Source organism: Salmo salar, chromosome 09 (assembly GCF_965601325.2).
Source record: "Salmo salar chromosome 09, fSalSal1, whole genome shotgun sequence".
Lineage (NCBI taxonomy): Eukaryota > Metazoa > Chordata > Actinopteri > Salmoniformes > Salmonidae > Salmo > Salmo salar.
Window position 1 is genome coordinate 120,400,934 of NC_138299.1, and position 27,168 is coordinate 120,428,101.

The 27,168-nt window shown below is 43.5% G+C and overlaps 1 protein-coding gene across 2 annotated transcripts in view; it reads left to right on the forward strand.

Moving 5' to 3' along the window:
• The window catches only part of arhgap35a (Rho GTPase activating protein 35a), a 103,572-nt gene that overhangs the window by 62,835 nt on the left and 13,569 nt on the right, over positions 1-27,168 (forward strand). For both annotated transcript variants that reach the window (XM_045724377.2, XM_014213449.3), the window contains exons 3-4: positions 5,065-5,203; positions 26,220-26,297. In XM_045724377.2, coding sequence (XP_045580333.1) covers positions 5,065-5,203; positions 26,220-26,297 — 217 coding nt within the window. The remainder of the gene's footprint in view (positions 1-5,064; positions 5,204-26,219; positions 26,298-27,168) is intronic.

A 27,168-nucleotide genomic window follows, 5' to 3' on the forward strand; every position in this document is an offset into this window, starting at 1 on the left:
TCTGGGCTTATGCGCGTGACCCGACCGCCCCCGCCTTTGTGATTTTTTTCCTCTGTTTGCCGAAAAGGAGATTCCCTGTCGGAATATTATCGCTTTTCTACGAGAAAAATGGCGTAAAAATTGATTTTAAACAGCGGTTGACATGCTTCAAAGTACGGTAATGGAATATTTAGAATTTTATTGTCACGAATTGCGCCATGCGCGCGACACTTCTTTACCATTTCGGATAGTGTCTGGAACGCACGAACAAAACGCCGCTATTCGGATATAACGATGGATTATTTTGGACCAAACCAACATTTGTTATTGAAGTAGCAGTCCTGGGTGTGCATTCTGACGAAGACAACAAAAGGTAATCAAACTTTTATAATAGTAAATATGATTATGGTGAGTGCTAAACTTGCCGGGTGTCTAAATAGCGAGCCCGTGATGCCTGGGCTATGTACTTAGAATATTGCAAAATGTGCTTTCACCAAAAAGCTATTTTAAAATCGGACATATCGAGTGCATAGAGGAGGTCTGTATCTATAATTCTTAAAATAATTGTTATGCTTTTTGTGAACGTTTATCGTGAGTAATTTAGTAAAATGTTAGCGAATTCCCCGGAAGTTTGCGGGGGGTATGCTAGTTCTGAACGTCACATGCTAATGTAAAAAGCTGGTTTTTGATATAAATATGAACTTGATTGAACAAAACATGCATGTATTGTATAACATAATGTCCTAGGGTTGTCATCTGATGAAGATCATCAAAGGTGAGTGCTGCATTTAGCTGTCTTCTGGGTTTTGGTGACATTATATACTGGCTTGAAAAATGGGTGTCTGATTATTTCTGGCTTGGTACTCTGCTGACATAATCTAATGTTTTGCTTTCGTTGTAAAGCCTTTTTGAAATCGGACAGTGTGGTTAGATTAACGAGAGTCTTGTCTTTAAATAGCTGTAAAATAGTCATATGTTTGAGAAATTGAAGTAATAGGATTTTTAAGGTTTTGAAAATCGCGTCACAGGCTGCAAGTGGCTGTTACGTAGGTGGGACGAATTCGTCCCGCCTAGCCCAGAGAGGTTAATGAACTCGCACACCGACTCAGCGTATTCGTCAATGCTGTTGTTCGCCACAATGCGGAACATATCCCAGTCCACGTGATCGAAGCAATCTTGAAGCGTGGAATCCGATTGGTCGGACCAGCGTTGAACAGACCTGAGCACGGGTGCTTCCTGTTTTAGTTTCTGTCTATAGGCTGGGAGCAACAAAATGGAGTCGTGGTCAGCTTTTCCGAAGGGAGGGCGGTGGAGGGCCTTATAAGCGTCGCGGAAGTTAGAATAACAGTGGTCTAGGGTAAAGCCAGCCCTGGTAGCACAATCGATATGCTGATAGAATTTGGGGAGCCTTGTTTTCAGATTAGCCTTGTTAAAATCCCCGGCTACAATAAATGTAGCCTCAGGATATGTGGTTTCCAGTTTACATGGAGTCCAATGAAGTTCTTTCAGGGCCATCGAGGTGTCTGCTTGGGGGGGAATATACACGACTGTGATCGAAGAGAATTCTCTTGGTAGATAATGCGGTCGGCATTTGATTGTGAGGAATTCTAAGTCAGGTGAACAAAATGACTTGAGTTCCTGTATGTTGTTATGATCACACCATGTCTCGTTAATCATAAGGCATACACCCCCGCCCTTCTTCTTACCAGAGAGATGCTTGTATCTGTCGGCGCGATGCGTGAAGAAACCAGGTGGCTGTACCGACTCAGATAGCGTGTCTCGAGTGAGCCATGTTTCCGTGAAACAAAGAACGTTACAGTCTCGGATGTCTCTCTGGAATGCTACCCTTGCTCGGATTTCGTCTACCTTGTTGTCAAGAGACTGGACATTGGCGAGTAGTATGCTCGGGAGCGGTGCGCGATGTGCATGTCTATGGAGCCTTTACCAGAAGACCGCTCCGTCTGCCCCTTCTACGGCGCTGTTGTTTTGGGTCGCCGACTGGGATCCGATCCATTTTCCTGGGTGGTAGGCCAAACAGAGGATCCGCTTCAGGAAAGTCGTATTCCTGGTTGTAATGTTGGTGAGTTGACGTTGCTCTTATATCCAATAGTTCCTCCTGACTGTATGTAATAAAACCTAAGATTACCTGGGTTAACAATGTATGAAATAACACAGAAAAAAACGAAATACTGCATAGTTTCCTAGGAACGCGAAATGAGGCGGCCATCTCTGTCGGCGCCGGACATAGAAACTGCAAGGCTGATTTAAAGAGCATAGGTGTGTACTTCCTCACCTGTGTGAGTGCATGAGCTACGCACAGGTTTTCTGTGTTGTCTCTGCTCACTGGAGCCCATCTCATTGGAGTCTGACTTGCTATAGAGGGTCTAGGTCTGGGTTTCCTTCCAGGCTCTTTAAATCAGCCTTGCCTTCTCTCACTCTGTGGGCCTACTTTTCTCCTGCTTCACAGTAGTCCTCCAAACTAGCCCAATCATGGGTGGAAGCAGAGAATCTTCAGCTGTTGAACTCACCCAGCTCAGGAGAAACTGTTTTATTGAATCAGGAACACAGTGGACGCTCAGGCTATGGCTAGTTGTGTATGTGTGTCTGTTTCCCTTCATATGCGTGCGTGTGTGTGTTTTGTAAGTGTTTGTGTGAGCTGTCCATTATTCCACAAACAGACAAAATTCTCATACTTGAATCCATGCTGACATGGCTCACTATAATTTGACACAAACGCCGTTAAAACTGAAGGTACATTTTTTGCCAGCATAGTTTGACATTTCTTTCACCGGTCCCCCGAATGAGGGCATTAACTACAGTAAAAAGAGAGAATTATTATACCGGTCTCTCTGTACAGCAGTTTTGTTTTATCCTGGATTAAAGCAGCCCTAGCTCTAACCCACTCATTACAAATTACAAACCTGTTACTGCCACAGCCCTAGCTGCAGTCCCATAGGCTGGCTTGTTTTTAAAACACACTCTTTGGTAAGTAGATCTGTGCAGATTAGACCCAATGGCTTTATGAAATGCTTTGTTCAGAGGTAGGCTTTTCATTAAGTGAATAGAGAGCGATTGGCAGCTGAGTGATCCAACTGTGCGCCACCAAAACATGCCCAGAAACTAGTGGGACATGCCCAGAGACTAGTGGGACATGCCCAGAGACTAGTGGGACATGCCCAGAGACTAGTGGGACATGCCCTGGGTTTATTTTCTCCTCCTCCCACACATTCTCCTTCCCTCCCCCATTCCCTGACTGTCTCCCTCTCTTTACCTTCCTGCTGATGAAGCAGAATACAGTGAATATAGGACTCATACATGGGCGTCACCCTCCCTCCCTCCCTCCCTCCAACACTCTGCAGTGAAACATTTGACCCAACACCGTCAGTCTTATCTGCCTGCCATAGCTCTCATTCACACAGAGAGGCTGACACGTAAGTGCCACCTAAGTGGGAGCGAAGGCAGTGTATATGATTAGACTGGCTGGGAGAGAGACACAAACCACCCTGTCGCTGTGTGTCTGGCTGTGTGTGTGTGGGTGATAATTACCATGGGTGTCAGTAGGGAGGACAGGGTGATTTATGTTTTCACACACAGTAGTGATGTCCCTCTACTCCATAAACCATATAAGTGTTTAGTTGTATACTGTATGTCCTGAACGATGCTCCGTAACATCACAAATCTAGAGTGAATTTGGTTGGCGGAACCAGTATAGGGGAAACTTAATTTAAGCCACCAAAACAAAACTGCTTAATGGGACTAAGATGGCGACTCCCCAGACTGCAGAGCACAGCCTTAGGGCTGATCTGGGGCCTGTGTCTCCGCTCCACTTACATTAAAGCCTTTATTACTTAATGGGAGCCATAATGTCATCAGGTTCCCAGGTCAGCTGTCACTCTATTGATGAGGGTCGCTATAGAAGCAGCTGTAGCCTGGTCAGTATAATAAACAGAGAGTGTCCCTGTAAGTCTGATCTGAGGTCAGGGTAGAACCAGCCAGTCTTGTGTCTGCCTGGCCGCCGTTAGGCCTCAGCAGTGAGTACACAGTAGAAACTAACTAACCCTCTCTCCCTGTTCAAATACATTCACCCCAGGCTGTGGCCGGCTGACTTGGCAGAGGTCTCTCTCTGCCTTGTTCATTCTCTTCTCTCCCCAGCCTTTTTAAAACCTCTTCAGCCGACAAGTGGAATAATTTAAATTCCTGCATCACCTAGTTCCATTCTAATACGCCGCACACAGAGAGAGGGAGACATTGGTGGAATCCTGGTCTCGTGTTTTTTACTTTTATTATTAAGGACGTGTATTATTTTCCTTGTGTGGTAGAGGTATGTTGTCTTCTCAGCGTTGGCCACATCCTGTCTCAGTAAAAGAAAAAGAAGCAGAGCAGAGTTTTGGGTTGTGACTATAGCCGGGTGAATGTAGGGTGGTGGGCAGGTCGGTAGGGTGGTGGGCAGGTCGGTGGTGGTGGTGGGTAAAGTAATGGGGGGGTGTAACTGGAGCAGAGGGGGCTGGTCTGAGAGTATCATGCTGCTCTGCTCTGCTCTCGCTGTCTGGGGTGGGGGTGGGGGGGCGGGCTTCTCGGGACAGCAACACATTTCCGCTGAACACCATTTAAGTGCACCCACCGTACAAGTGAAGTTACGGCTTGAACGGCACAGAAGTAGCTGTAGTAGCTTATAAGAACAAATGAAATGCTGATAACAGCAGGAGGTTAGCGGCTTACTAGAAACGATGATTGCGTTTCGGTAGGGACAATGTTCGAGGGATGCAGTGTAGAGGAAAGGGAGTATGACAATGGAGAGGAAAGAGTGCAGAGGATAAAGAAAACAGAGAGAGGTGAAAAGTGGAATGAAGGTGTGTTATCACACCCACAGCTAGAGATAGGAATGTACGATTCTTATCAGCTTGAGAAGAATCTACTGCAAGGGCGTGTATGTCTGTTGTGCTGATTTGATACAGTAGATGCCCATGTTAAGAATGAAAGTATTAAAATTGCGTCCATATCTATGGTCCACAAATCTATCCATGTCTTGGATGGATGATGAACAGAGAGGATAACACCGTTCTCATCTCTCTCCCCCTCTCTCAGAAACCGCGGCCCAAGCCCAGGCATTCCATATCCAAAGTAGAAAGCAACTACTTTGGCGTGCCATTGGCCAACGTGGTGACACCTGACCGACCCATCCCGCTCTTCATCGACAAGTGCATCCGATATATTGAGGCAACAGGTAAGCGTGCACGTGTTACACAGAGGCTGGATTGTTGTTCTGAATGGATGCTGTTGATTACTGAGACTATTGAGGAGATCAATATAATGGCATATAGATGGAGAAGGTGGCTTTATTGATTTACTCCTGTACTCGTTCCATATTACTATTCAGGGAGCAAAGGTTGCAAGCCTCAATATCAGCAAGGTGTCTGTCGCTCTCTCTCTGTCGCCTCTCTCGTCGCTCGCCCTGCGCTCGCTCTCTGTCGCTCGCTCTCTGTCGCTCGCTCGCTCTCTGTCGCTCGCTCTCTCTCTGTCGCTCGCTCTCTCTCTGTCGCTCGCTCTCTCTCTGTCCCCCATTGGCATGGGAAACATGTTAACATTGCCAAGCAAGTGAAGTAGATAATAAACTATAAAAATGAACAGTAAACATTACACTCACACAAGTTCCAAAAGAATAAAGACATTTCAAATGTCATGTGGCTGTGTGTGTGTGTGTGTGTGTGTGTATATATATATATATATATATATACATACAGTGTTGTAACGATGTGCAAATGGTGAAAGTACAAAATGGAAAATAAATATGGGTTGTATTTACAATGGTGTTTGTTCTTCATTGGTTGCCCTTTTCTTGTGACAACAGGTCACAATACTTGCTGCTGTGATGGCACACTGTGGTATTTCACCCAGTATATATGGGAGTTTATCAAAATTGGGTTTGTTTTCAAATTCTTTGTGGATCTGTGTAATCTGAGGGACATATGCGTCTCTAATATGGTCATACATTTGGCAGGAGGTTAGGAAGTGCAGCTCAGTTTTTACCTCATTTTGTGGGCAGTGTGCACATAGCCTGTCTTCTCTTGAGAGCCATTTCTGCCTTTGGCGGCCTTTCTCAATAGCAAGGCTATGCTCACTGAGTCTGTACATAGTCAAAGCTTTCCTCAAGTTTGGGTCAGTCACAGTGGTCAGATACTCTCTCTCTCTCACTGTGCACTCTCTGTTTAAGGCCAAATAGCATTCTAGTTTGCTCTGTTGTGAATTCTTTCCAATGTGTCAAGTAATCACATTTTTATTTTCTCATGATTTGGTTGGGTCTAATTGTGTTGCTGTCCTGGGGCTCTGTTGGGTCTGTTTGTGTTTGTGAACAGAGTCCCAGGACCAACTTGCTTAGGGGATTCTTCTACAGGTTCATCTCCCTGTAGGTGATGGCTTTGTTATGGAAGGTTTGGGAAACGCTTCCTTTTATGTGGTTGTAGAATGTATTGGCTCTCTTCTGGATTTTGATAATTAGCGGGTATCGGACTTATACTGCTCTGCATGCATTATTTGGTGTTTTACGTTGTACACCGGGAATATTTTTTAGCAGAATTCTGCATGCAAAGTCTCAATTTGGTGTTTGTCCCATTTTGTGAATTATTGGTTGGTGAGCGGACCCCAGACCTCACAACCATAAAGGGCAATGGGTTCTATAACTGATTCATGAATTTTTGGCCAGATCCTAATTGGTATGTCAAATTTTATGTTCCTTTTGATGGCTTAGAAGGCCCTTCTTGCCTTGTCTCTCAGATCGTTCACAGCTTTGTGGAAGTTACCTGTGGCACTGATGTTTAGGCCAAGCTATGAATATTTTTGTTGTTGTGTGCTCTAGGGCAACGGTGTCTAGATGGAATTTGTATTTGTGGTCCTGGCGACTTACTGGGATTTACTGTCAGGGGGCCCAGGTCTGGCAGAATCTGTGCAGAAGATCTAGGTGCTGCTGTAGGCCCTCCTAGGTTGGGGACAGAAGCACCAGATCATCAACAAACATTTAGACATTTGACTTCAGATTCTAGTAGGGTGAGGCTGGCTGCTGCAGACTGTTCTAGTGCTCTCGCCAGTTCGTTGATATATATGTTGAAGAGGTTGGGGCTTAAGCTGCATCCCTGTCTCACCCCACGGCCTTGTGGAAAGAAATGTTTTTTTTGCCTATTTTAACCGCAGCGGACATGGATTTTATAATATCGTATGTTTTTTCCAAGGTAATTGGAGAATCCAGTGGGATCTGGTAGTTTTTATTAGTCGATTCTAAGATTTGTATTTGATCATGTATATGTTTTTGCTGTTTGTTCGTTGTTATAGAGCCAAAAAGATTGGCTCTCAAAGATCGGCTATGAAAAAGCCAACTGACACTTACTCTTGAGTTGCTGACTTGTTGCACCCTCGACAACTACTATGATTATTATTATTTGACCATGCTGGTCATTTATGAACATTTGAACATCTTGGCCATGTGCTGTTATAAAATCTCCACCCGGCACAGCCAGAAGAGGACTGGCCACCCCTCATAGCCTGGTTCCTCTCTAGGTTTCTTCCTAGGTTTTGGCCTTTCTAGGGAGTTTTTCCTAGCCATTGTGCTTCTACACCTGCAATGCTTGCTGTTTGGGGTTTTAGGCTGGGTTTCTGTACAGCACTTTGTGATATCAGCTGATGTAAGAAGGGCTTTATAAATACATTTGATTTGAAAAAGATTGGAGAAGTGGTTTACCCATACATCTCAATTTTGGATAGATAGCTATTTGTGTTGTTTGTTTAGTGTTTTCACATTTTCCCAGAAGTGGTTAGTCTGTGTATTCTTCAATTACATTGAGCTGATTTCTGACGTGCTGTTCCTTCTTTTTCCGTAGTGTATTTCTATATTGTTTTACTGATTCACCATAGTGAAGGCGTAGACTCAGGTTTTCTGGGTCTCTATGTTTTTGGTTGGACAGGTTTCTCAATTTCTTTCTTAGGTTTTTGCATTTTCTCTCTCTTAATCTTTCTTTCTCTCTCTCTCTCTCTCCCCTTTTCACAGTTTTCACTTTCAGCCCACATACCTCTACCTTTCCATTCCTTCTTTATCTCGTTCTATTCCTCTCCCTCTCTTATCAATCCCAAGTCAGTGATTTATCAGTAGTTTCTGGTGGGACTGTGGTTCTCCCCGGAGGAGGCTTCTGTAGTTTTCTCTAAGTCAGAGCTGTTCCTGTGATAAGAGAGCAGGATGTCTCTCTCTCTTCCCCTCTGCTTCGCTCTCTCTGTTGGAATTGTTCTGCTGTTCGTGTTTGCCCGTGGCGCTGTAGGAGGCCATAGTGACAGTCAGCAGTGGCCCTGGGCAAAAGTAGTGCACTATGGAGGGAATAGGGTGCTATTTGGGAAGCGGCCTCTGTTGTATTGGAAACTTCCTGGGAGCTGTGTTCGTTGTGCTGTGTGGTCTGCATTAGTTCTGTACAAGGGATAGTTTTATGCAGTGCTTCTGGGTTAGTGTATGTTTGTGTGTGTGTGCACGTGCACATTGATGTGTGAGAGTTTGACACTGTGTGTGCTCGTGTGTGTGTGTGTGTGTGTGTGTGTGTGTGTGTGTGTGTGTGTGTGTGTGGAGCAGATTAACCTGGCACAGGTTCCTTGACTGTTGTGTGTGTGTGTATCTTTCTGTTTGTCGGTCTGTCTCTGTCTGTGTGTGGAACTGGGTGCACAGATGGGCCTGTGCTCAGTTAACCCTGCTGCCACACTCTGCTCTAATGCCCCTTCATAATACCTCACTGCCCTGGGCCCACAAGGGGCACGTCGCTCAGCCTAACATCAGCTGTTACTCAAGCCTCCTAGGAGACTAGCGCGTGTGTGTGTGTGTGTGTGTGTCTCAGGAAGGTGGTTGAAGTGACAGGTCTGAATACACAGGGGAGTTATTATATGGAACCTCTTTGACACTCTAGCAGGAAACTGATTCCATGATGCGAATGTGAGCGTTGACTGTAGAATGCTAAATCGAGATCACAGTATTCTGCGTGTTGCTGTGTTTGTGTGAGGATGCAAAAGCCATGACATGCCTTATTGACATTCTTGGCAGTGCATTCCTGGGTTATCTCTTGTCTGATTTTTAAACCTTTCCCACACAGGGATTAAAGTCAGACGCCTCTGCGCTGTCATGTGCGGGTAAAGGGGCCAGAGATACGCACTTGAGTCAGGGCACCAGCGAGGCGCTCGCTGCCACCCTTGCCTACCTGAGTGCATATAGCTACCACAGGGGGCAGAGTGGAGTGGCACACACACACACACACATCACACACACACACACACACACACACACACACACACACACACACACCACACACACACACACACACCTGCTCCTTAGTTCACCTCCTGCCTGCCTCCATCACTTTTTCACCTAATCCACCATTTCCTCTCCTCTCTTCCCCTGCAGATTCCCTTGTGTCCTCGTTTGACCCTCTCTCCATCTAGTCTTTCTTTTACTCACTTCTCTCTACCCCACTGTCCTCATCTGCTTAGTTTTTTTCTACACCCCTGTCTCTCTTCCTTGCACGCTCGCTCTCTCTCCCCTCTCGCTCGCTCTCCTGCGTGATGCCAATGTCTCTGTCTGTGTTCAGGGGTAGTGGTCATTTTCTGCCCTATAGCTCCCTTCGTCAGATCGATATCACAGAGCAGGAAATTAGAACAAGCTCAGCTCTTTTTTTTTTTCTCTGTGTGCAGCAGGAGGGAGGAGGAACCCACTGCAGCAACACAACGCACAGCCCTTAGCCACATCCTCTGATTACACTCTCACTATGGAGTCCGTGTGTTCACACACACATATGAATAAATAAAGGCATGCACAAAAATATGCACACACACACACAAACGCGCTCAGATGGCGATACACCCAAATGTTTTACATGAGATACACTAGCAATAAATGGGAATATTCTCACTGTGAAACACAGTTCTGCTCTAACTCACACACTGACACACACACTCCGACTCAAACTTAAATGTGCCGTCCAGTTTTATAAGTCATGGAGGCTATTTTAAGGATGATGTTGCCAGTGACATTCATGTTTTTGATCATGACGGCATCGTGACATTCAATGGTGTTAGTGTCCAGAGAATGTTGTTCAACACTTTCACTACAATTTACTTATTACGGTAGTGTACTGTAATATTATTTCTGCGAAGTAAACTTAGTCGGGTCGTGTGTGTGTGTGTGTGTGTGTGTGTGTGTGTGTGTGTGTGTTAGAGGTCGACCGATTATTATTTTTTTTCACCGCCGATACCGATTTATTGAAGGACCCTAAAAAGACGATGCCTTATTAATCTGCCCATTTAAAAAAATATATATATATGACAATTACAACAATACTGAATTAACACTTTTATTTTAACAATATAATACATAAATAAAATCAATTTAGTCTCAAATAAATAATGAAACATGTTCAATTTGGTTTAAATAATGCAAAAACAGTGTTGGAGAAGAAAGTAAAAGTGCAATATGTGCCATGTAAAAAGCTAACGTTTAAGTTCCTTGCTCAGAACATGAGAACATATGAAAGCTGGTGGTTCCTTTTTAACATGAGTCTTCAATATTCCTAGTTAAGAAGTTTTAGGTTGTAGTAATAATAGGACTTATAGGACTATTTCTCTCTACCATTTGTATTTCATATACCTTTGACTATTGGATGTTCTTATATGCACTATAGTATTGCCAATCTCGGGAGCTGATAGGCTTGAAGTCATAAACAGCGCTGTGCTTCAAGTATTGCAAGCTGTTGTGCTGTTTGAATGAATGCTTATGAGCCTGCTGCTGCCTACCACCGCTCAGTCAGACTGCTCTATAAAGTATCAAATCATAGACCTAGTTATAATATAATAAACACACAGAAATACGAGCCTTAGGTCATTAATATGGTAAAATCCGGAAGCTATCGTTTAGAAAACAAAACGTTTATTCTTTATCTAACGGGTGGCATCCCTAAGTCTAAATATTGCTGTTACATTGCACAACCTTCAATGTTATATCATAATTCTGGCAAATTCAATTACGGTCTTTGTTAGGAAGAAATGATCTTCACACAGTTCGCAACGAACCAGGCTGCCCCAACTGCTGCATATAGAGAAGTGACGCAATTTCCCTAGTTAATATTGCCTGCTAACATGAATTTCTTTTTAAATAAATATGCAGGTTTAAAAAAATATACTTGTGTATTGATTTTTAAGAAAGGCATTGATGTACATTGGTGCAACGACAGTGCTTTTTTTCGCGAATGCACTTGTTAAATCATCACCTGTTTGGCGAAGTAGGCTGTGATTAAATGAACAGGCACCGATTTGATTATATGCAACGCAGGACACGTTAGATAACAACTACACATGGTTGATGATATTACTAGTTTATCTAGTGATTATGTTAAGATTGATTGATTGTTTTTTAAAAGATACGTTTAATGCTAGCTAGCAACTTACCTTGGCTCTTTGCTGCACTCGCGTAACAGGTGGTCAGCCTGCCACGCAGTCTCCTCATGGAGTGCAATGTAATCGGCCATAATCAGCGTCCAAAAATGCAGATTACCGATTTATGAAACGTGAAATCGGCCCTAATTAATCGGCCATGCCTTCCTTGTGCCCCCCTCTTTTTGTTGAGTGTGACGGAGGAGAGGCAGAGGACGGCTCTATGATTGTAACACTAAAGGTGTCCAGGGCGTTGGGGATAAGTGACGTTATGGATCAGACCTACATCCTTCCCCTCTCCCTCACCCTATACCAAAAATACATACCCGCCCTACGTTATTGTCCGAGCTGCCCACTGCTCTCCTATACACATCCTCTTATCCTTCCTCCATCCCCCTCTCAATGTCTGTGTAAGGGCGCTCCCACCACCCCCACTCGTCTTCCAACAGTCTCTCCCTCTGTCCTCCCTCTTTACCTTCATCCCTCTCACACCTTTGATAGTTATTCCCTTTCGATCCATCTTCCCGTACTCCTCTCCTTTTGCATTCCCTCCTTTTTGTACCCCCACTTCTTTTCCTCTAATTTTACTTTCTCTTTCTTCCACCATCTCTCTCGCTCTCTTTCTCTCTCTCCATCCCTTCCGCTCCATACGGAGTAAGGTTTCTGTTCCCACCCAGTGAGTTGTGTGTATTGAGATGATGAATGCGTGTTAGCGTGCGTGAGCACGTCTCCTTGTTCTAGCGAGCTCCATAGCGACGTAAAGGGCAGCAGCCAGTGATGGCCTATGAAAACGGCTGCTTGTTGCCAGCGGCCATGAGACCCTGATACAAACCCCACATCTGGGCTGAGGATCAGTCTGACCCTTGTCAGAGATGCTTTGCCAACACGCCTCCGAAGCCAACTGCCACTCTCTTCTGTGTGTGTTTGTCATGATGAATGAGTGATAGGAAGAGAGCGAGAGCTGTTCACACATTCTCAGTTTAATGCTTATCGTGGGCATGTTTGTGTTTGGGACATCACTTGATGGTGTCTGATATACTGTAGGTGGAAAAAGACTGGGAGAGATGAGGGGAAGAAAATGTAATAAAAATATGTCATGATTATGAGATGGGATAGTCCTGTAGAAGCAGGAGATGGTTGCTCAAGACAGGATGTAGATGAGCTGTTCACAGGAAGTGCTAGTGTTTGGTTTGACCCCGGTCGCTGCAGAGGAAAGGAAACTGGTCCAGAGCTGCTCTCAGAACAAAGAAGGTGATGGAAGTTGACCTTGACATCACGCTCTCTGACCTCTGCATTTCCACTACCATCCTCCCTCTATCTCTCTCCCCCTTCCTCCCCTGTCCTTGTTACCTCACTCTGGCTCTGTATGGTAAGAGCATGGCGGTAGCTTGCCAGAGTAGTGCTGTGGCGGTCATTACATTTTGTAAGCAGGTGATTGTTATGCCTACACCACAACAATAAATCTATTTATTTTAGGCAGGCCTAAAGAAACATGATATGAAGGAAATGTAGTCTATTTCAGAAGAACAGAATAGCATACTCTGAGTCGTCCTTATGTTAGGTCCTGATCTGACTATGGCTGTGGGCTACACTATAATTTCTGTGGCATTATTTTAAAGTAAGAAGAATACAATTCAACATAGCTAAATAAAATAGAAAGGATATTTTTCCTAAACGATTTCCCGAGGGAGTGCGCGCATGCGACTATTCTGTTTTGAGCTGTTAACAAAGAAACAGATCCTTCTATATGCTTCATTTAGTTGTTTATGCAACTTTAGTTGTGCTACAAACATCAGGCTATATGTTTTGATGTTTAATACATTCTAAGTCTGCATGATGTGACTGTAATGATGATTTGAAAAAAGTTCCATGAAAGACATGCTATGCTCTCTGCTGTTTCTTGTGCAGGCTGCACACACTTCGTCAGTCTCTCATTCACCTGGATTCATCTGGTCAGTCTGTCATGGAAAGAGCAGGTGTTCTTAAAGGAATAATCCACTCCCAGAAATTAATATCATAAAACTCGATTTGGTGAAAGCCTATATTCTGTCAGTGGGTAGGTAAAATACATGTTTTTGGCATGATTTAAATTCTAAGTGGTCCACCTGTGAAAATCAGGAAATCGTGAAGGAAGGCGTCGTAGCTAAATGATGATTGTCACTGGAGATGGGGATACCACACTATCATATTTCACACCGCTTTTAAAACAATTACCTGCACTCCAGATTGCCAAAATCAGCCAATAGATGGTATGGGCATTTTTGTCGAACACTTCCTTCTGTTTTATATCGTCATGACAAAGTACATATTTTTATTAATGTGCTCAATCTAAACAGTGTAACAAATTATGAATTTGCATCTGTCGCAATGCGCCGTGTCTGTAGGAAATGGAGATAGGAATCCCATTATGAAATGAATGGAGAAACGGCTCACCCGACTGACTGTCGACCCAACGCATTCACATTGTCATGCTGCGTCACGCTGTTGCCAAACTAATCATCACGCAATCCGATCCTAATGGAGTTTCCATCCCCTCAAAATGATCTCTGTGGGAAATCAACGTAATGTTGTTCTCGCTCAGGGCAGAGACCCCGTTTTATAGCTCTGTGGCAGAGACAAACTGCAAGTTGAACTTGGTAAGTTAGACTCCTAAATTGATTGACCGGTTTGTTTTAGGTAATTTTACAGCTAATTAGCTTCTTCACATGCTCATATTGAGTTTGGTATTATTGTGTGTGTAGCTATATTTTCTAGCTAGCCAGCCATTCCAGGGAGAGAGAGAACATACAGTAGAATTGTGGGTTTTTGTAGTAGACTTGAGCTGCAACATATTTCTCCAAAATGATATTCGCATGTTTCTACCAACCTTGTTATAACAGCAAAATGAAACATTTGTTCACAAAAAAATGTGTTATTTAACACGGTTTAACACTCTTAACAATAGGAATTTGTAGTTTTGGGTGGATTATCCCTTTAATGTTTTGTATACTCTGTGTGTGTGTGTGTGTGTGTGTGTGTGTGTGTGTGTGTGTGTGTGTGTGTGTGTGTGTGTGTGTGTGGAATAATTTTTTATTTACAATGGCCCACAAAAAATAAAATTCATCCGTAACCTGCACTCGAATAGCAAATGGAGGTTACGTGTGGTTACGTTTTTAATATGCCAGGCAGGCTACATCGGTTGTAAAGCGGATGAATGTGCTTCATTTTAAGAATTTAGTAATGAATATAGCATCACAAAAGCTGGGACCCTCTTGTAAGAACACATTTCACTAGGCTTTCTGTAGGCTATGGGCTCTCCAAATATGTTCCAGGGGTCCTAGGCCTATCGGTTACGTTACAGTTATTTGGCCACTTTTGTGATACAAACCTTAACAAAACATAGGCCTATGGGCTAGGCTACATGTTGCATGCAACTATGATTTTTGAACAAGTCACAAAAATAGGGAATTCACTTTTTCTTCCCTTAGACTGCATGAGCTGGGTATTATTCACAAGTGATAATATTCTCACCCATCTGAATTTTCTCACTTTTATCTTATCTTTACATAAACGAAATAAAGCTGGAACCGAGAGACAGTTTCTATTTCAAGTCCATCAGACTGTTAAATAGCCGTCACTAGCCGGCCTTCACCCAGTACCCTGCCCTGAACTTAGTCACTAGCCGGCTACCACCCGGTTACTCAATCCTGCACCTTAGAGCCTGCTGCCCTACAGTGGTTCCTTCTTAAAAAGTTGTGAACTTGCACCGCGGGACTTGGAGGTACACAGTGCCACGGCTTCATTGCTCTAGACCACCACAAGGGGGGAGGTAGAGCACTCATTATGCATTTGGGTCCCAAAGTTTTTATATGACCAATCATATCGAGTGGTTCCAATGATGAATTTTGAATCGAGCCACCCTTGCCTTGTGGTGTTTTTCAACAAAGATGGCTGATTAAAACATTACGGTGGAACCAGATGTAAGTTGTTATAACGTCATAACGAGTCAAGGAACATTTTTACAATTGAGAGCAAAATGTTACTTAATGTAGAGATAAACGTTTGCATATTTTTTCGTCATAAAGTTAACTTACGAAAATCGCTATTTAGCAAGTTATCTGACTAGCTAACATTAGCCAGCTAGCTAGTGTTAGAATTCATTTGTAATTCGTGTTATTTAATGTTTTTAGGGACTCCTGGGAAAACCAGCAAACCAGGCTGTTGTCTTGTGAAATAGTGGATGTAAAGAATCTAGCTAGCTAAAGCATTTACTGCAAATTGAATGTACAATTGTGTAAGCTTGCCTTGCAATGCGGCTGAAGTAACATAGCTAGCTAACTATTTACTTGCTTATTGTGTAGTGGAAGATAAAAATAACTGTATGCCTATGGATGTGTAGACGATCTGTAAATGGACCCTGAAACGTTAGGTTCTGAACTAATATTCAAACCAATCTATGAACCTCAGCTATCATAGTTGTTGTATCAACTTCAAGTGTGAATGGCATTAATGAAACCATGGATAGAGTAGAATATAACTTTATTGTGCCAAGGATGCAAGTCCTATATACACATGTACTGTAGTTATTACCACGCATTGTAGCCTGTACATTGTAGCCCACATTCCCACATTGTAGCCTGTACATTGAATGTATTCTTCCTTGGCAAATAAAGGTGCGAATGGCAAATTCAGGTATAAATCTGAGACATTCTTTTTCAAACGCCATTATTTGAATGATGCTGTGTCTGCATGTATGTATTACAATTATACACTTCAACGGTGTTTACCGCTCCTGGGACGTCAATGATTACACATTGTAACTATGCAATAGACTAGAAACATGATTGATTTGTAATCCATATATACAGAGAGAAGAAAATATGCATATCTAACTCCCTCCATCTGCATTAATCTGAGGACACAGGATACTATTTCAATGAGATTACTTAATTTCAACCAGTGGAGAATGTGAAACGTTTTATTGAAAGAAGTTCATTATCCAGGTGTTATAAATGCATTATAATTCTAATTGTAATATTATAAATATGAGTTCAATCTGTACTTCAATGCACATATGGTGTGCATTATAAAACGAGGAAGAAAGACGAGGTGGGGAGAGAGGTGTAGAAGACAGAAAGCCTTGGGCCCCCAGTTTGGCCTGAAGGTTATCTTAAGAGTGGGTGAGGTGGTGATGACGGGACTGGCTTCCTCTCTCACATCAAAACATACCTGCAGACGAGAGAGCATAATTAAGCTTTTTTTTAAATTTTATTCGAACATTGTCAGTCATCTTAAATCAGGAGGTGAAATACAAAACTGACCTTGGGGACATTAACTCTGGGACTACTACAGCTCTGTCTGTATTTCAATGTAAAGCATCTCTTTAATAATACTTCCTGTTGACCCGACCAAGTGACATCTCACCTATGATCATTCTGTGTCAGCCTGTTCAGATGCGGGAGGGGTTCACCAAAACAGCTGATGTAACCTAGCGTATTTGGGGAGAGAGAGATGAAGTGAAGGAGAGAGACTGTTATTGTGTGTGTGGTCTCACCTTGTGTCCACACTAAGTGGCTACAGAGTACTTTATGCTGAAAAACAGACACATGAGGACAAACAATAGAAGATACTGTATGTGACGCGGACACCCATCGGAGTGTACCTGAAACATTTAAATATAGAGGGTTATGTGTCTCACCACTTGGTTATTGCAAGGCTAACCCCCAGGGAAATCATGACTTGGCAGCAACAGATAGTCCAGTGAAAATGGCTGTGTTTATGTGATGTAAATCTGAAAATTAGCAGCTGACATCTGAAGGGTTTTTTAATTCATGCACGTGAGACAGGTTCCATGTACAACAAGACAGGCAGAGATGGAGGAAAAGAACACAGAACAGTTTAATTACCTTTGGTTATGGACACTTTTGCCAGCAATAAAGCTTCCACGGTCTGTTCCTCGGACAGTGAACATCTGGCAATATATACATTTTCGACCCCTTGGTCAGCTCGCTCTCAGCTTATTTTTTTATAGATATTAAAACAATAACTGAGATATGACCATTCAATCTAAAGCAACAGATGTCATTTTTAGGATACATCAATACAGCCCAGTGCTGTTTACCTGAGATGCCATCTTCTTAGGTGGCTGCTTTGACTTAATTTGTGTCTGGAAGAAAAGTTGCTTTCAGAACAATTATTTTTGATAGAAAATGGAAAAGGTTTTGCTCTCGACAAAGACACAAATGTACCTCTATAGCATATACCAATTTGCCTGTGAATAACTACACCTTCATACAAACATGCTACTGTATGCAGAATTCTTGACGCACAACCGAAGATGCTGCCATATCCTGCCAGGACGCCCACAAGCGAGTCACTCCGGAGCACAATGATGACGCGTGGAAGAGGGAAAGGAATGAGATGGAAACAGCAATTTGTTGCAAGTTGAGGAGGAGGGCTAAAAAAAATATTTGCCCAACGACCAAGCGGTAGCTTGCTACTCAATGTAATAAAGTAATGACTTTTCAAATAAGTTGCCTTACACGTTATGTTGGCTGACAATTTGTTAGCAACACTATCATTACGAACCACAGCATATCATTACAGCAGTATATACCGGTATGTTAGCAGGCTACCTAACGTCAGTAGTTATACATCAAACTTGCCAGTATATTAACTATAGGCTATCTAACTACACAACGTTTATTGACTTGATTATTCTCGTCATTCTTAGCTTAGCTAAATGGTATAGTCGTGCTTTCTCAATGGACATTCGGGTGCTTTTGTAAATTTGCTCTGGCTATCTATAGGCCGGACAATAGAACGAGTCAAAATTCACCCAAGGCTGAAAAACTGCTTAAGAACGTTGGCTAAACTGGAACACTAGCGCGAGCCCATAGCAAATTAATTGAATCGAACGTTCGCAGAGCCTGTTTTGACTGGAGTGATGCTTAGAATTCCATAAAAAATGTATCCCTTTTTATTTTAACACAATCTGTATGTCAGACAACTGGGGGGGGGGAAAAAAACTTGTGTAGAAAGTAAACATCCGCACCTCGATGGTGTTAACTGTGCTTATGTCTGCGTAATGAAAAAGTAGGGAAAACATTTACTTCTGACTATTTCTGGTCTAGCGATCGATGACAAACGAGCACGCTGCCCAGACTTACATAATTACAAAGAGGAGATGATTCCCGTGTAACAGTTCTGCTTCCGTCCCGCTCCTCGCCCCTACCTGGGCTCGAACCAAGGACCCTCTGCACACATAGACAACGGCCACCCTCGAAGCATCGTTACCCATCTCGACAAAAGCCGCGGCCCTTGCAGAGCAAGGGGAACAACTACTTCTAGGTCTCAGAGCGAGTGACGTCACCGATTGAAACGCTATTAGCGCGCACCCAGCAAACTAGCTAGCCAATTCACACCTGTTACACCCGAATTGAAAAGAAAATCTAAATATACACATTACGAGATATTTGGCGAAATAGACACATACCTATATTTCCCCCATAGGAAACAATGGGAAGACCGCAGAGTTCCAATATTATTTTTGTTTACATTTTAACTATAAAATGTGGGCATTGTGACATTGAACAATACGCTGGGAATAGAATGTTCGGAAGGCGAGTTGGTGCCATGGTGCTCAATAGAACTAATAGGAGCTGACAGGGTGAAAAAGGCACTAAAATAAGACCTTTTTTTTTTTTTGCGACTACTTCAAAACGACGGCCTTACCAGCTCTACTAGGGCGAGTGAAATGGTCAGAGTTGTCTCATTTGTGTCTGGAAGTAGCTAGCCAACATTAGCTTGGGTGCTTGACTGCCGTTGTAAGGCCAGAACGCTCAAATCAACCTAACTCCTCGGGCCGAACGTCCAGTTTGCTCTCCGAGAACGAAATGGCCTGAATTTACAAACGGACAATTTTTCTGTGAATGGAAACACCCTAATATTAATCAAAATAATTAAGCTGAATTTCTTAAAATCAATCCCATATACTATGTTATTAAAAAAAAGGTTTTAAATTCTCTGGTAATGCCGATACGGAATATTATCAAACGCTTCTCAAAGATGCCCTCTGGTGGTCAAACTAGCAATAACTTGCAGTAACAGAAGAAATGGCTGAGAATTAAATGATGTGCCACAGAATGCTGGGTATGACGTAACTTTTAAAGGAGGAACCACTGTATGTAGATAGACATACAGTGAGAGGAAACAAGTTTTGTACATTTACCCACTGACAAAGAAATGATCAGTCTATAATTTTAATGGTAGGTTTCTTTGAACAGTGAGAGACAGAATAACAACATAAAAATCCAGAAAAATGCATGTAAAAAATGTTCTAAATTGATTTGCATTTTAATGAAGGAAATAAGTATTTGACCCCCTCTCAATCAGAAAGATTTCTGGCTCCCAGGTGTCTTTTATACAGGTAACGAGCTGAGATTAGGAGCACACTCTTAAAGGGAGTGCTCCTAATCTCAGCTTGTTACCTGTATAAAATACACCTGTCCACAGAAGCAATCAATCAATCAGATTCCAAACTCTCCACCATGGCCAAGACCAAAGAGCTCTCCAAGGATGTCAGGGACAAGATTGCAGACCTACACAAGGCTGGAATGGGCTACAAGACCATCGCCAAGCAGCTTGGTGAGAAGGTGACAACATTTGGTGCGATTATTCGCAAATGGAAGAATCAAAAAAGAACTGTCAATATCCCTCGGCCTGGGGCTCCATGCAAGATCTCACCTCGTGGGTTGCAATGATCATGAGAACGGTGAGGAATCAGCCCAGAACTACACGGGAGGATCTTGTCAATGATCTCAAGGCAACTGGGACCATAGTCACCAAGAAAACAATTGGTAACACACTACGCCGTGAAGGACGAAAACCCTGCAGCGCCCGCAAGGTCCCCCTGCTCAAGAAAGCACATATGCATGCCCGTCTGAAGTTTGCCAATGAACATCTGGTGAAAGTGTTGTGGTCAGATGAGACCAAAAGGGAGCTCTTTGGCATCAACTCAACTCACCGTGTTTGGAGGAGGAGGAATGCTGCCTATGACCCCAAGAATTCCATCCCCACCGTCAAACATGGAGGTGGAAACATGCTTTGGGGGTGTTTTTCTGCTAAGGGGACAGGACAACTTCACCGCATCAAAGGGACGATGGACGGGGCAATGTACCGTCAAATCTTGGGTGAGAACCTCCTTCCCTCAGCCAGGGCATTAAATGGGTTGTGGATGCGTATTCCAGCATGACAATGACCCAAAACACACGGCCAAGGCAACAAAGGAGTGGCTCAAGAAGAAGCACATTAAGGTCCTGGAGTGGCCTAGCCAGTCTCCAGACCTTAATCCCATAGAAAATCTGTGGAGGCAGCTGACGGTTCGAGTTGCCAAACATCAGCCTCGAAACCTTAATGACTTAAAGAAGATCTGCAAAGAGGAGTGGGACAAAATCCCTCCTGAGATGTGTGCAAACCTGGTGGCCAACTACAAGAAATGTCTGACCTCTGTGATTGCCAACAAGGGTTTTGCCACCAAGTACTAAGTCATGTTTTGCAGAGGGGTCAAATAATTATTTCCCTCATTAAAATGCAAATCATTTTATAACATTTTTTACATGCGTTTTTCTGGATTTTGTTGTTGTTATTCTGTCTCTCGCTGTTCAAATAAACCTACCATTAAAATGATAGACTGATCATTTCTTTGTCAGTGGGCAAACGTACAAAATCAGCAGGGGATCAAATACTTCATTCCCTCACTGTACGGTGCGTTCGGAAAGTATTAAGACCCATTGAGCTTTTACACATTTAGTTACATTACAGCCTTATTCTAAAATGGATCAATTAAAACAAAAATAAATCATACATTTACACGCAATACCCCAGAATGACGAAGCAAAACGTTTTTTTTTTGTTGCAAATGTATTAAAAATTAAATACGGACATCACATTTACATAAGCATTCAGACCTTTTACTCAGTACTTTGTTGGAGCACCTTTGTCAGCGATTACAGCCTCGAGTCTTCTTGGGTATGACGCTACAATCTTGGCAGACCTGTATTTAGGGAGTTTCTCACATTCTTCTCTGCAGATCCTCTCAAGCGCCGTCAGGTTGGATGGGGGGCGTCGCTGCACAGATATTTTCAGATTTCTCCAGAGATGTTTGATCAGGTTCAAGGACATTCAGAAACTTGTTCCGAAGCCACTCCTGTGTTGTCTTGGCTTTGTGCTTAGGGTTGTTGTCCTGTTGGACGGTGAACCTTCACCCCATCTGAGGTCCTCAATAATCTCTCTCTACTTTTCTCTGTTCATCTTACCCTCAATCCTGACTAGTCTCCCAGTCCCTGCCACAGAAAAACATCCCCACAGCATGATGCTGCCACCACCTTGCTTCAATGTAGGGATGGTGCCAGGTTTCCTCCAGAAGTGACACGTGGCATTCAGGCCAAAGAGTAGAGTCTTGGTTTCATCAGACCAGAGATTCTTGTTTCTTGTGGTCTGAGAGTCTTTAGGTGTCTTTTGGCGAACTCCAAGCAGGCTGTCAAGTGCCTTTTTACTGAGGATTGGCTTCAGTCTGGAGACTTGGTGGAGTGCTGCAGAGATGGTTGTCTTTCTGGAAGGTTCTCCCATCTCCACAGAGGAACTCTAGAGCTCTGTCAGAGTGACCATTGGGTTCTTGGTCACCTTCCTGCCCAAGGCCCTTCTCCCCCGATTGCTCAGTTTGGCCGGGTCGGCCAGCTCTAGGAAGAGTCTTAGTGGTTCCAAACTTCGTCCATTTAACAATGATGGAGGCCAGTGTGTTCTTGAGGACCTTCAATGCTGCAGATATGTTTTGGAACCCTTCCCCAGATCTGTGCCTCGACACAATCCTGTCTCGGAGCTCCATGGACAATTCCTTCGACCTCGAGGCTTGGGTTTTTGCTCTGACATGCACTGTCAACTGTGGAACATATATATTTGTGTGTGTGCCTTTCCAAATCATGTCCAATCAATTGAATTTACCACCGGTGGACTCCCAAGTTGTAGAAGCATCTCAAGGATGATCAATGGAAATAAAATGCACCTGAGCTCAATTTCAAGACTCATAGCAAAGGGTCTGAATACTTAAGTAATTAAGGTATTTCTTTTTTGTATTTTTAATACACTTGAAACAAATTCAACCTGTTTTTCTTTGTCATTATAGGATATTGTGTGCAGATTTTTTTTTGTTAATAGATTTTAGAATAAGGCTGTAACATAACAAAATGTGGAAAAAGGGAAGGGGGTCTGAATGCACTGTATATACGCTACATTACCTAAAGTATGTGGACACCTGCTCGTTGAACATCTCATTCCAAAATCATGTGAATTAATATGGAGTTGGTGTCTCCTTTGCTGCTATAACAGCCTCCACTCTTCTGGGAAGGTATGCCACTAGATGTTGGAATATTGCTGCAGGGACTTGCTTTCATTCAGCCACGAGCATTAGTGAGGTTGGCACTGATGTCGGGCGATTAGGCCTGGCTCGCAGTCGTTATTCCAATTCATCCCAAAGGTGTTGGATGGGGTTGAGGTCAGGGCTCTGTGTAGGCCAGTCAAGTTCTTCAACACAGATCTTGACAAACCCTTTCTGTATCGATCACGCTTTGTACACGGGGCATTGTCATGCTGAAACAGGAAAGGGCCTTCCCCAAACTGTTGCCACAAAGTTGGAAGCACAGATTTGTCAAGAATGTCATTGTATGCTGTAGCGTTAGGATTTCCCTTCTCTGGAACGAAGGGGCCTACCCAAACCATGAAAACGGCCCCAGACAATTATTCCTCCTCCACCAAACTTTACAGTTGGAACTATGCATTGGGGCAGTTAGCGTTCTCCTGGAAACTGCCAAACCCAGATTCGTCCATTGGACTGCCAGATGGGGAAGCGTGATTCATCTCTCCAATGGCGGCGAGCTTTACACCACTCCAGCCGACGCTTGGCATTGTGCATGGTGATCTTAGGCTTGTGTGCGGCTGCTCGGCCATGGAAACCCACTTCATGAAGCTCCTGACGAACAGTTGTGTTGACGTTGCTTCCAGAGGCAGTTTGAGTGTTACAACCGAGGACAGACGATTTTTACGCGCCATGTGCTTCAGCATTTGGCGGTCCTGTATTGTGAGCTTGTGTGGCCTACCACTTTGTGGCTGAGCCGTTGTTGATCCTAGACTTTTCCACTTCGCACTTACAGTTGCCTAGGGCAGCTCTAGCAGGGCAGAAATTTGTCGAACTGACTTGTTGGAAAGGTGGAATCCTATGACGGTGCCACGTTGAAAGTGACTGAGCTCTTCAGTAAGGCCCTTCTACTGCCAATGTTTGTCTATGAAGATTGCATGGCTGTGTGCTCAATGGTATACACCTGTCAGCAACGGGTGTGGCTGAAATAGCCGAATCCACTAATTTGAAGGGGTGTCCACATACACTACCGTGAAAGAAAAGCAAATTCTTAGTCCATTTAAAATAAAATTGATCAGAAATACAGTGTAGACATTGTTAATGTTGTAAATTACTATTGTAGTTGGAAACGGCTGATTTTCTTCTTTTTTTTAAATGGAATATCTACATGGGTGTACGGAGACCCATTGTCAGCAACCATCACTCCTGTATTTCAATAACACGTTGTTGTTAGCTAATCCAAGTTTATCATTTTAAAAGGCTAATTGATCATTAGAAAACCCTTTTGCAATTATGTTAGCACAGCTGAAAACTGTTCTTCTAATTAAAGAAGCAATAAAACTGGCCTTCTTTAGACTAGTTGAGTATCTGGAGCATCAGCATTTGTGGGTTCGATTACAGGCTCAAATTGGCCAGAAACAAATAACTTTCTTCTGAAACTCATCAGTCTATTCTTGTTCTGAGAAATGAAGACTATTCCATGTGAAAAATTGCCAAGAAACTGAAGATCTCGTACAACACTGTGTACTACTCCCTTCACAAAACAGCGCAAACTGGCTCTAACCAGAATGGAAAGAGGAGTGGGAGGCCCCGGTGCACAACTGAGCAAGAGGACAAGTACATTTAGTGTCTAGTTTGAGAAACGGACGCCTCACAAGTCCTCAACTGGCAGCTTCATCAAATATTTCCCTCAAAACACCAGTCTCAACGTCAACAGTGAAGAGGCGACCGCGGGATGCTGGCCTTCTAGGCAGAGTTCCTCTGTCCAGTGTCTGTGTTCTTTCACCCATCTTAATATTTTTATTGGTCAGTCTGAGATACAGCTTTTTCTTTGCAACTCTGCCTAGAAGGCCAGCATCCTGGACACCTTTCCTTCGGTTCATTTTCATGCCAGCCAGGTAGGCTATGCCGATTTTTATATATATTTTTTAATTTTTTAATAATTATTTTTTGTTAAAAATTTTAGGTTAATTTTTTTTTTAAGTGAAGCAATGTGCTTAATATTAGGAAAGTTGAGAAATAAATATAGTTATATAGCTTATAGAAAACTGATGAGATCCTCTTTTTAATAGAGGCTATCAAAACTCTGTTTTCTCACACGATATCCTAGCGTCGCCTATAGAAATGTCGCGCAACATGGGCTTATATGAACACTTATTTAATCCCATGCATCAACCGGCTATTGGGAGCTGTCTCTCGCTGAGCAACAGGTGATCCTATTCCGCTCAAACTCTGAATGCCAGGGCTCTCCTGAAGTTTGATTTGATTTCCAATAAATTTGCATTGATGTCAGAGTGGTTAGAGGGATAATAGAGCGCTGAGTACCAGGCCATTAGCGACTGGACGTTAGCAAGTTTGGTAGGCTACTAATGACCATCAGCGGTTTTGGAGAAGCCTGGTTACCATGACTCAGCGGTCACGTGGAATTTGACTATGGTCATGACTCGTGAGTGGCGGTAATACGGTCACCATAACAGCCCTACGCCAGGGTCGTGGGTTTGATTCCTGCTGGGGCCACTAATGGGAAAGGGTTTGCACTCTCTGTTGTAAGACGCTTTGGATAAAAGCCTCTGCTAAATGGCATGTATTATTATATAGTATGTCTCTTCCTCCTCTCCTTTTGCTATTCTCTTCTATTTTTCACTCCCTCCATGTCTCCCTTCCACTTCCCTCTGTCTCCCTCCTCCCCTCTCCATCTCGCTTTCCATCCCCTGTTCCCCTGGAGTCTGGCTAGAAAAGCTTTTGTGGATAATTGATCGACAGAAGGAGGGGATCGATGCCGCTCGTCTTGACTGAGAGACTAATTTCCTCCCGCCTCTCCCTGTCTCGGGATTTGTCTTTGTCTGTCTCCCTCCCTCCTCCTTCTCTCTAGCTCTCTCACTCACCATCTTTCCACACCCTTGTCCTGTCCATGACTGTGGTAAAGGCATGGATTGCAGAGAGAGGAGATGATGATAAGCAAAGAGGAGGAGAAAGAACGGGATAATGAACACATGGGACCAGAGTTCATTAAGTCATTTTTATGGATCTTGAACTCTAGTAGCCCCAGTAGGACCGAAAGCACCGGAACACTTTCTGCAAGCCTGCCCTGGTGCTTTATGAGTTTCATTGATAGCGCTTATGATCTGTCTCGGTGGGAGGCCACTAATAGACTCTCCAATGTGTCTGTTGTTTCATTACTACACAATCTCTGCATAGAACACTGCTTCTAACAGCACTCTATTGGACCTGCTTATGCAGAGGATATATAGGGGTACTTGTCGATGTCTGCGAGTGTGTGTGTTCAGACTGTGAGTTGGATTGATGATAAAATGTCTTGTTGAAAGCATCAGGTGGATAAAGTGTACTGAATCTCTCTCTCTCTCTCTCTCTCTCTCTCGCTTCTCTCTCTCTCCGCTCTCTCTCTCAGGTATCACTACAGAAGGGATCTACAGAGTGAGTGGGAACAAGTCAGAGATGGAGAGCATGCAGAGGCAGTTTGACCAGGGTGAGTCACCAGAACCTCTCTTTTTGACCGTAGACATTCAACACACACACACACACACACACACACACACACACACACACACACACACACACACACACACACACACACACACACACACCAACAATATGAATTGTCAACAATATGCTATACACTCAGTGACCAGTTTATTAGGTTCACAAAAACGGTTCACCCCTACAGACAGTCATGTGGCTGACTATATAAAGCGGGCAGACAGGGTTTGAGGCATTCAGTTACTGTTCGATTGAACATTTACAATGGGCAAAACAAGTGACCTAAGCAACTTTGAGTGTGGTGTGATCATCGGTGCCAGGCGTGCCGGTTCCAGTATCTCAGAAAGGGCCGGCCTCCTGGGCTTTTTACCCGCGAGTGTCTAGGGCAAGTTTTCCCAAACTCTGTCCTCGGGACCCCAAGGAGTGCACATTTTAGTTTTTAACCCTAGCACTACACAGCTGATTCTAATAATCAACTAATCATCAAGCTTTGATAATTTGAATCCGCTGTGTAGTGTAAGGGCAAAAAACCTGTACGTGCACCCCTGCACGCTGGTCTAGGGTTCACTGAGAACGGGGCGACAAACAGAAAACAGTCCTGTGGGTGAAAACATCTCGTTGATGAGAGGTCGAAGGAGAATGGCAAGAATCGTGCAAATAACGGCGCAGTACAACAGTGGTGTGCAGAACGTCATTTGATAAAGCACAACTCATCGGTCCTTGTCATGGATGGACTATTGCAGCAGGCGACCACACCGGGTTCCACTCCTATCAGCTAAAAACAGGAACTGGCTGCGGTGGGCACGTGCTTACCAACACTGGACAATTGAGGAGTGGAAAAACATTGCCTGGTCAGACTG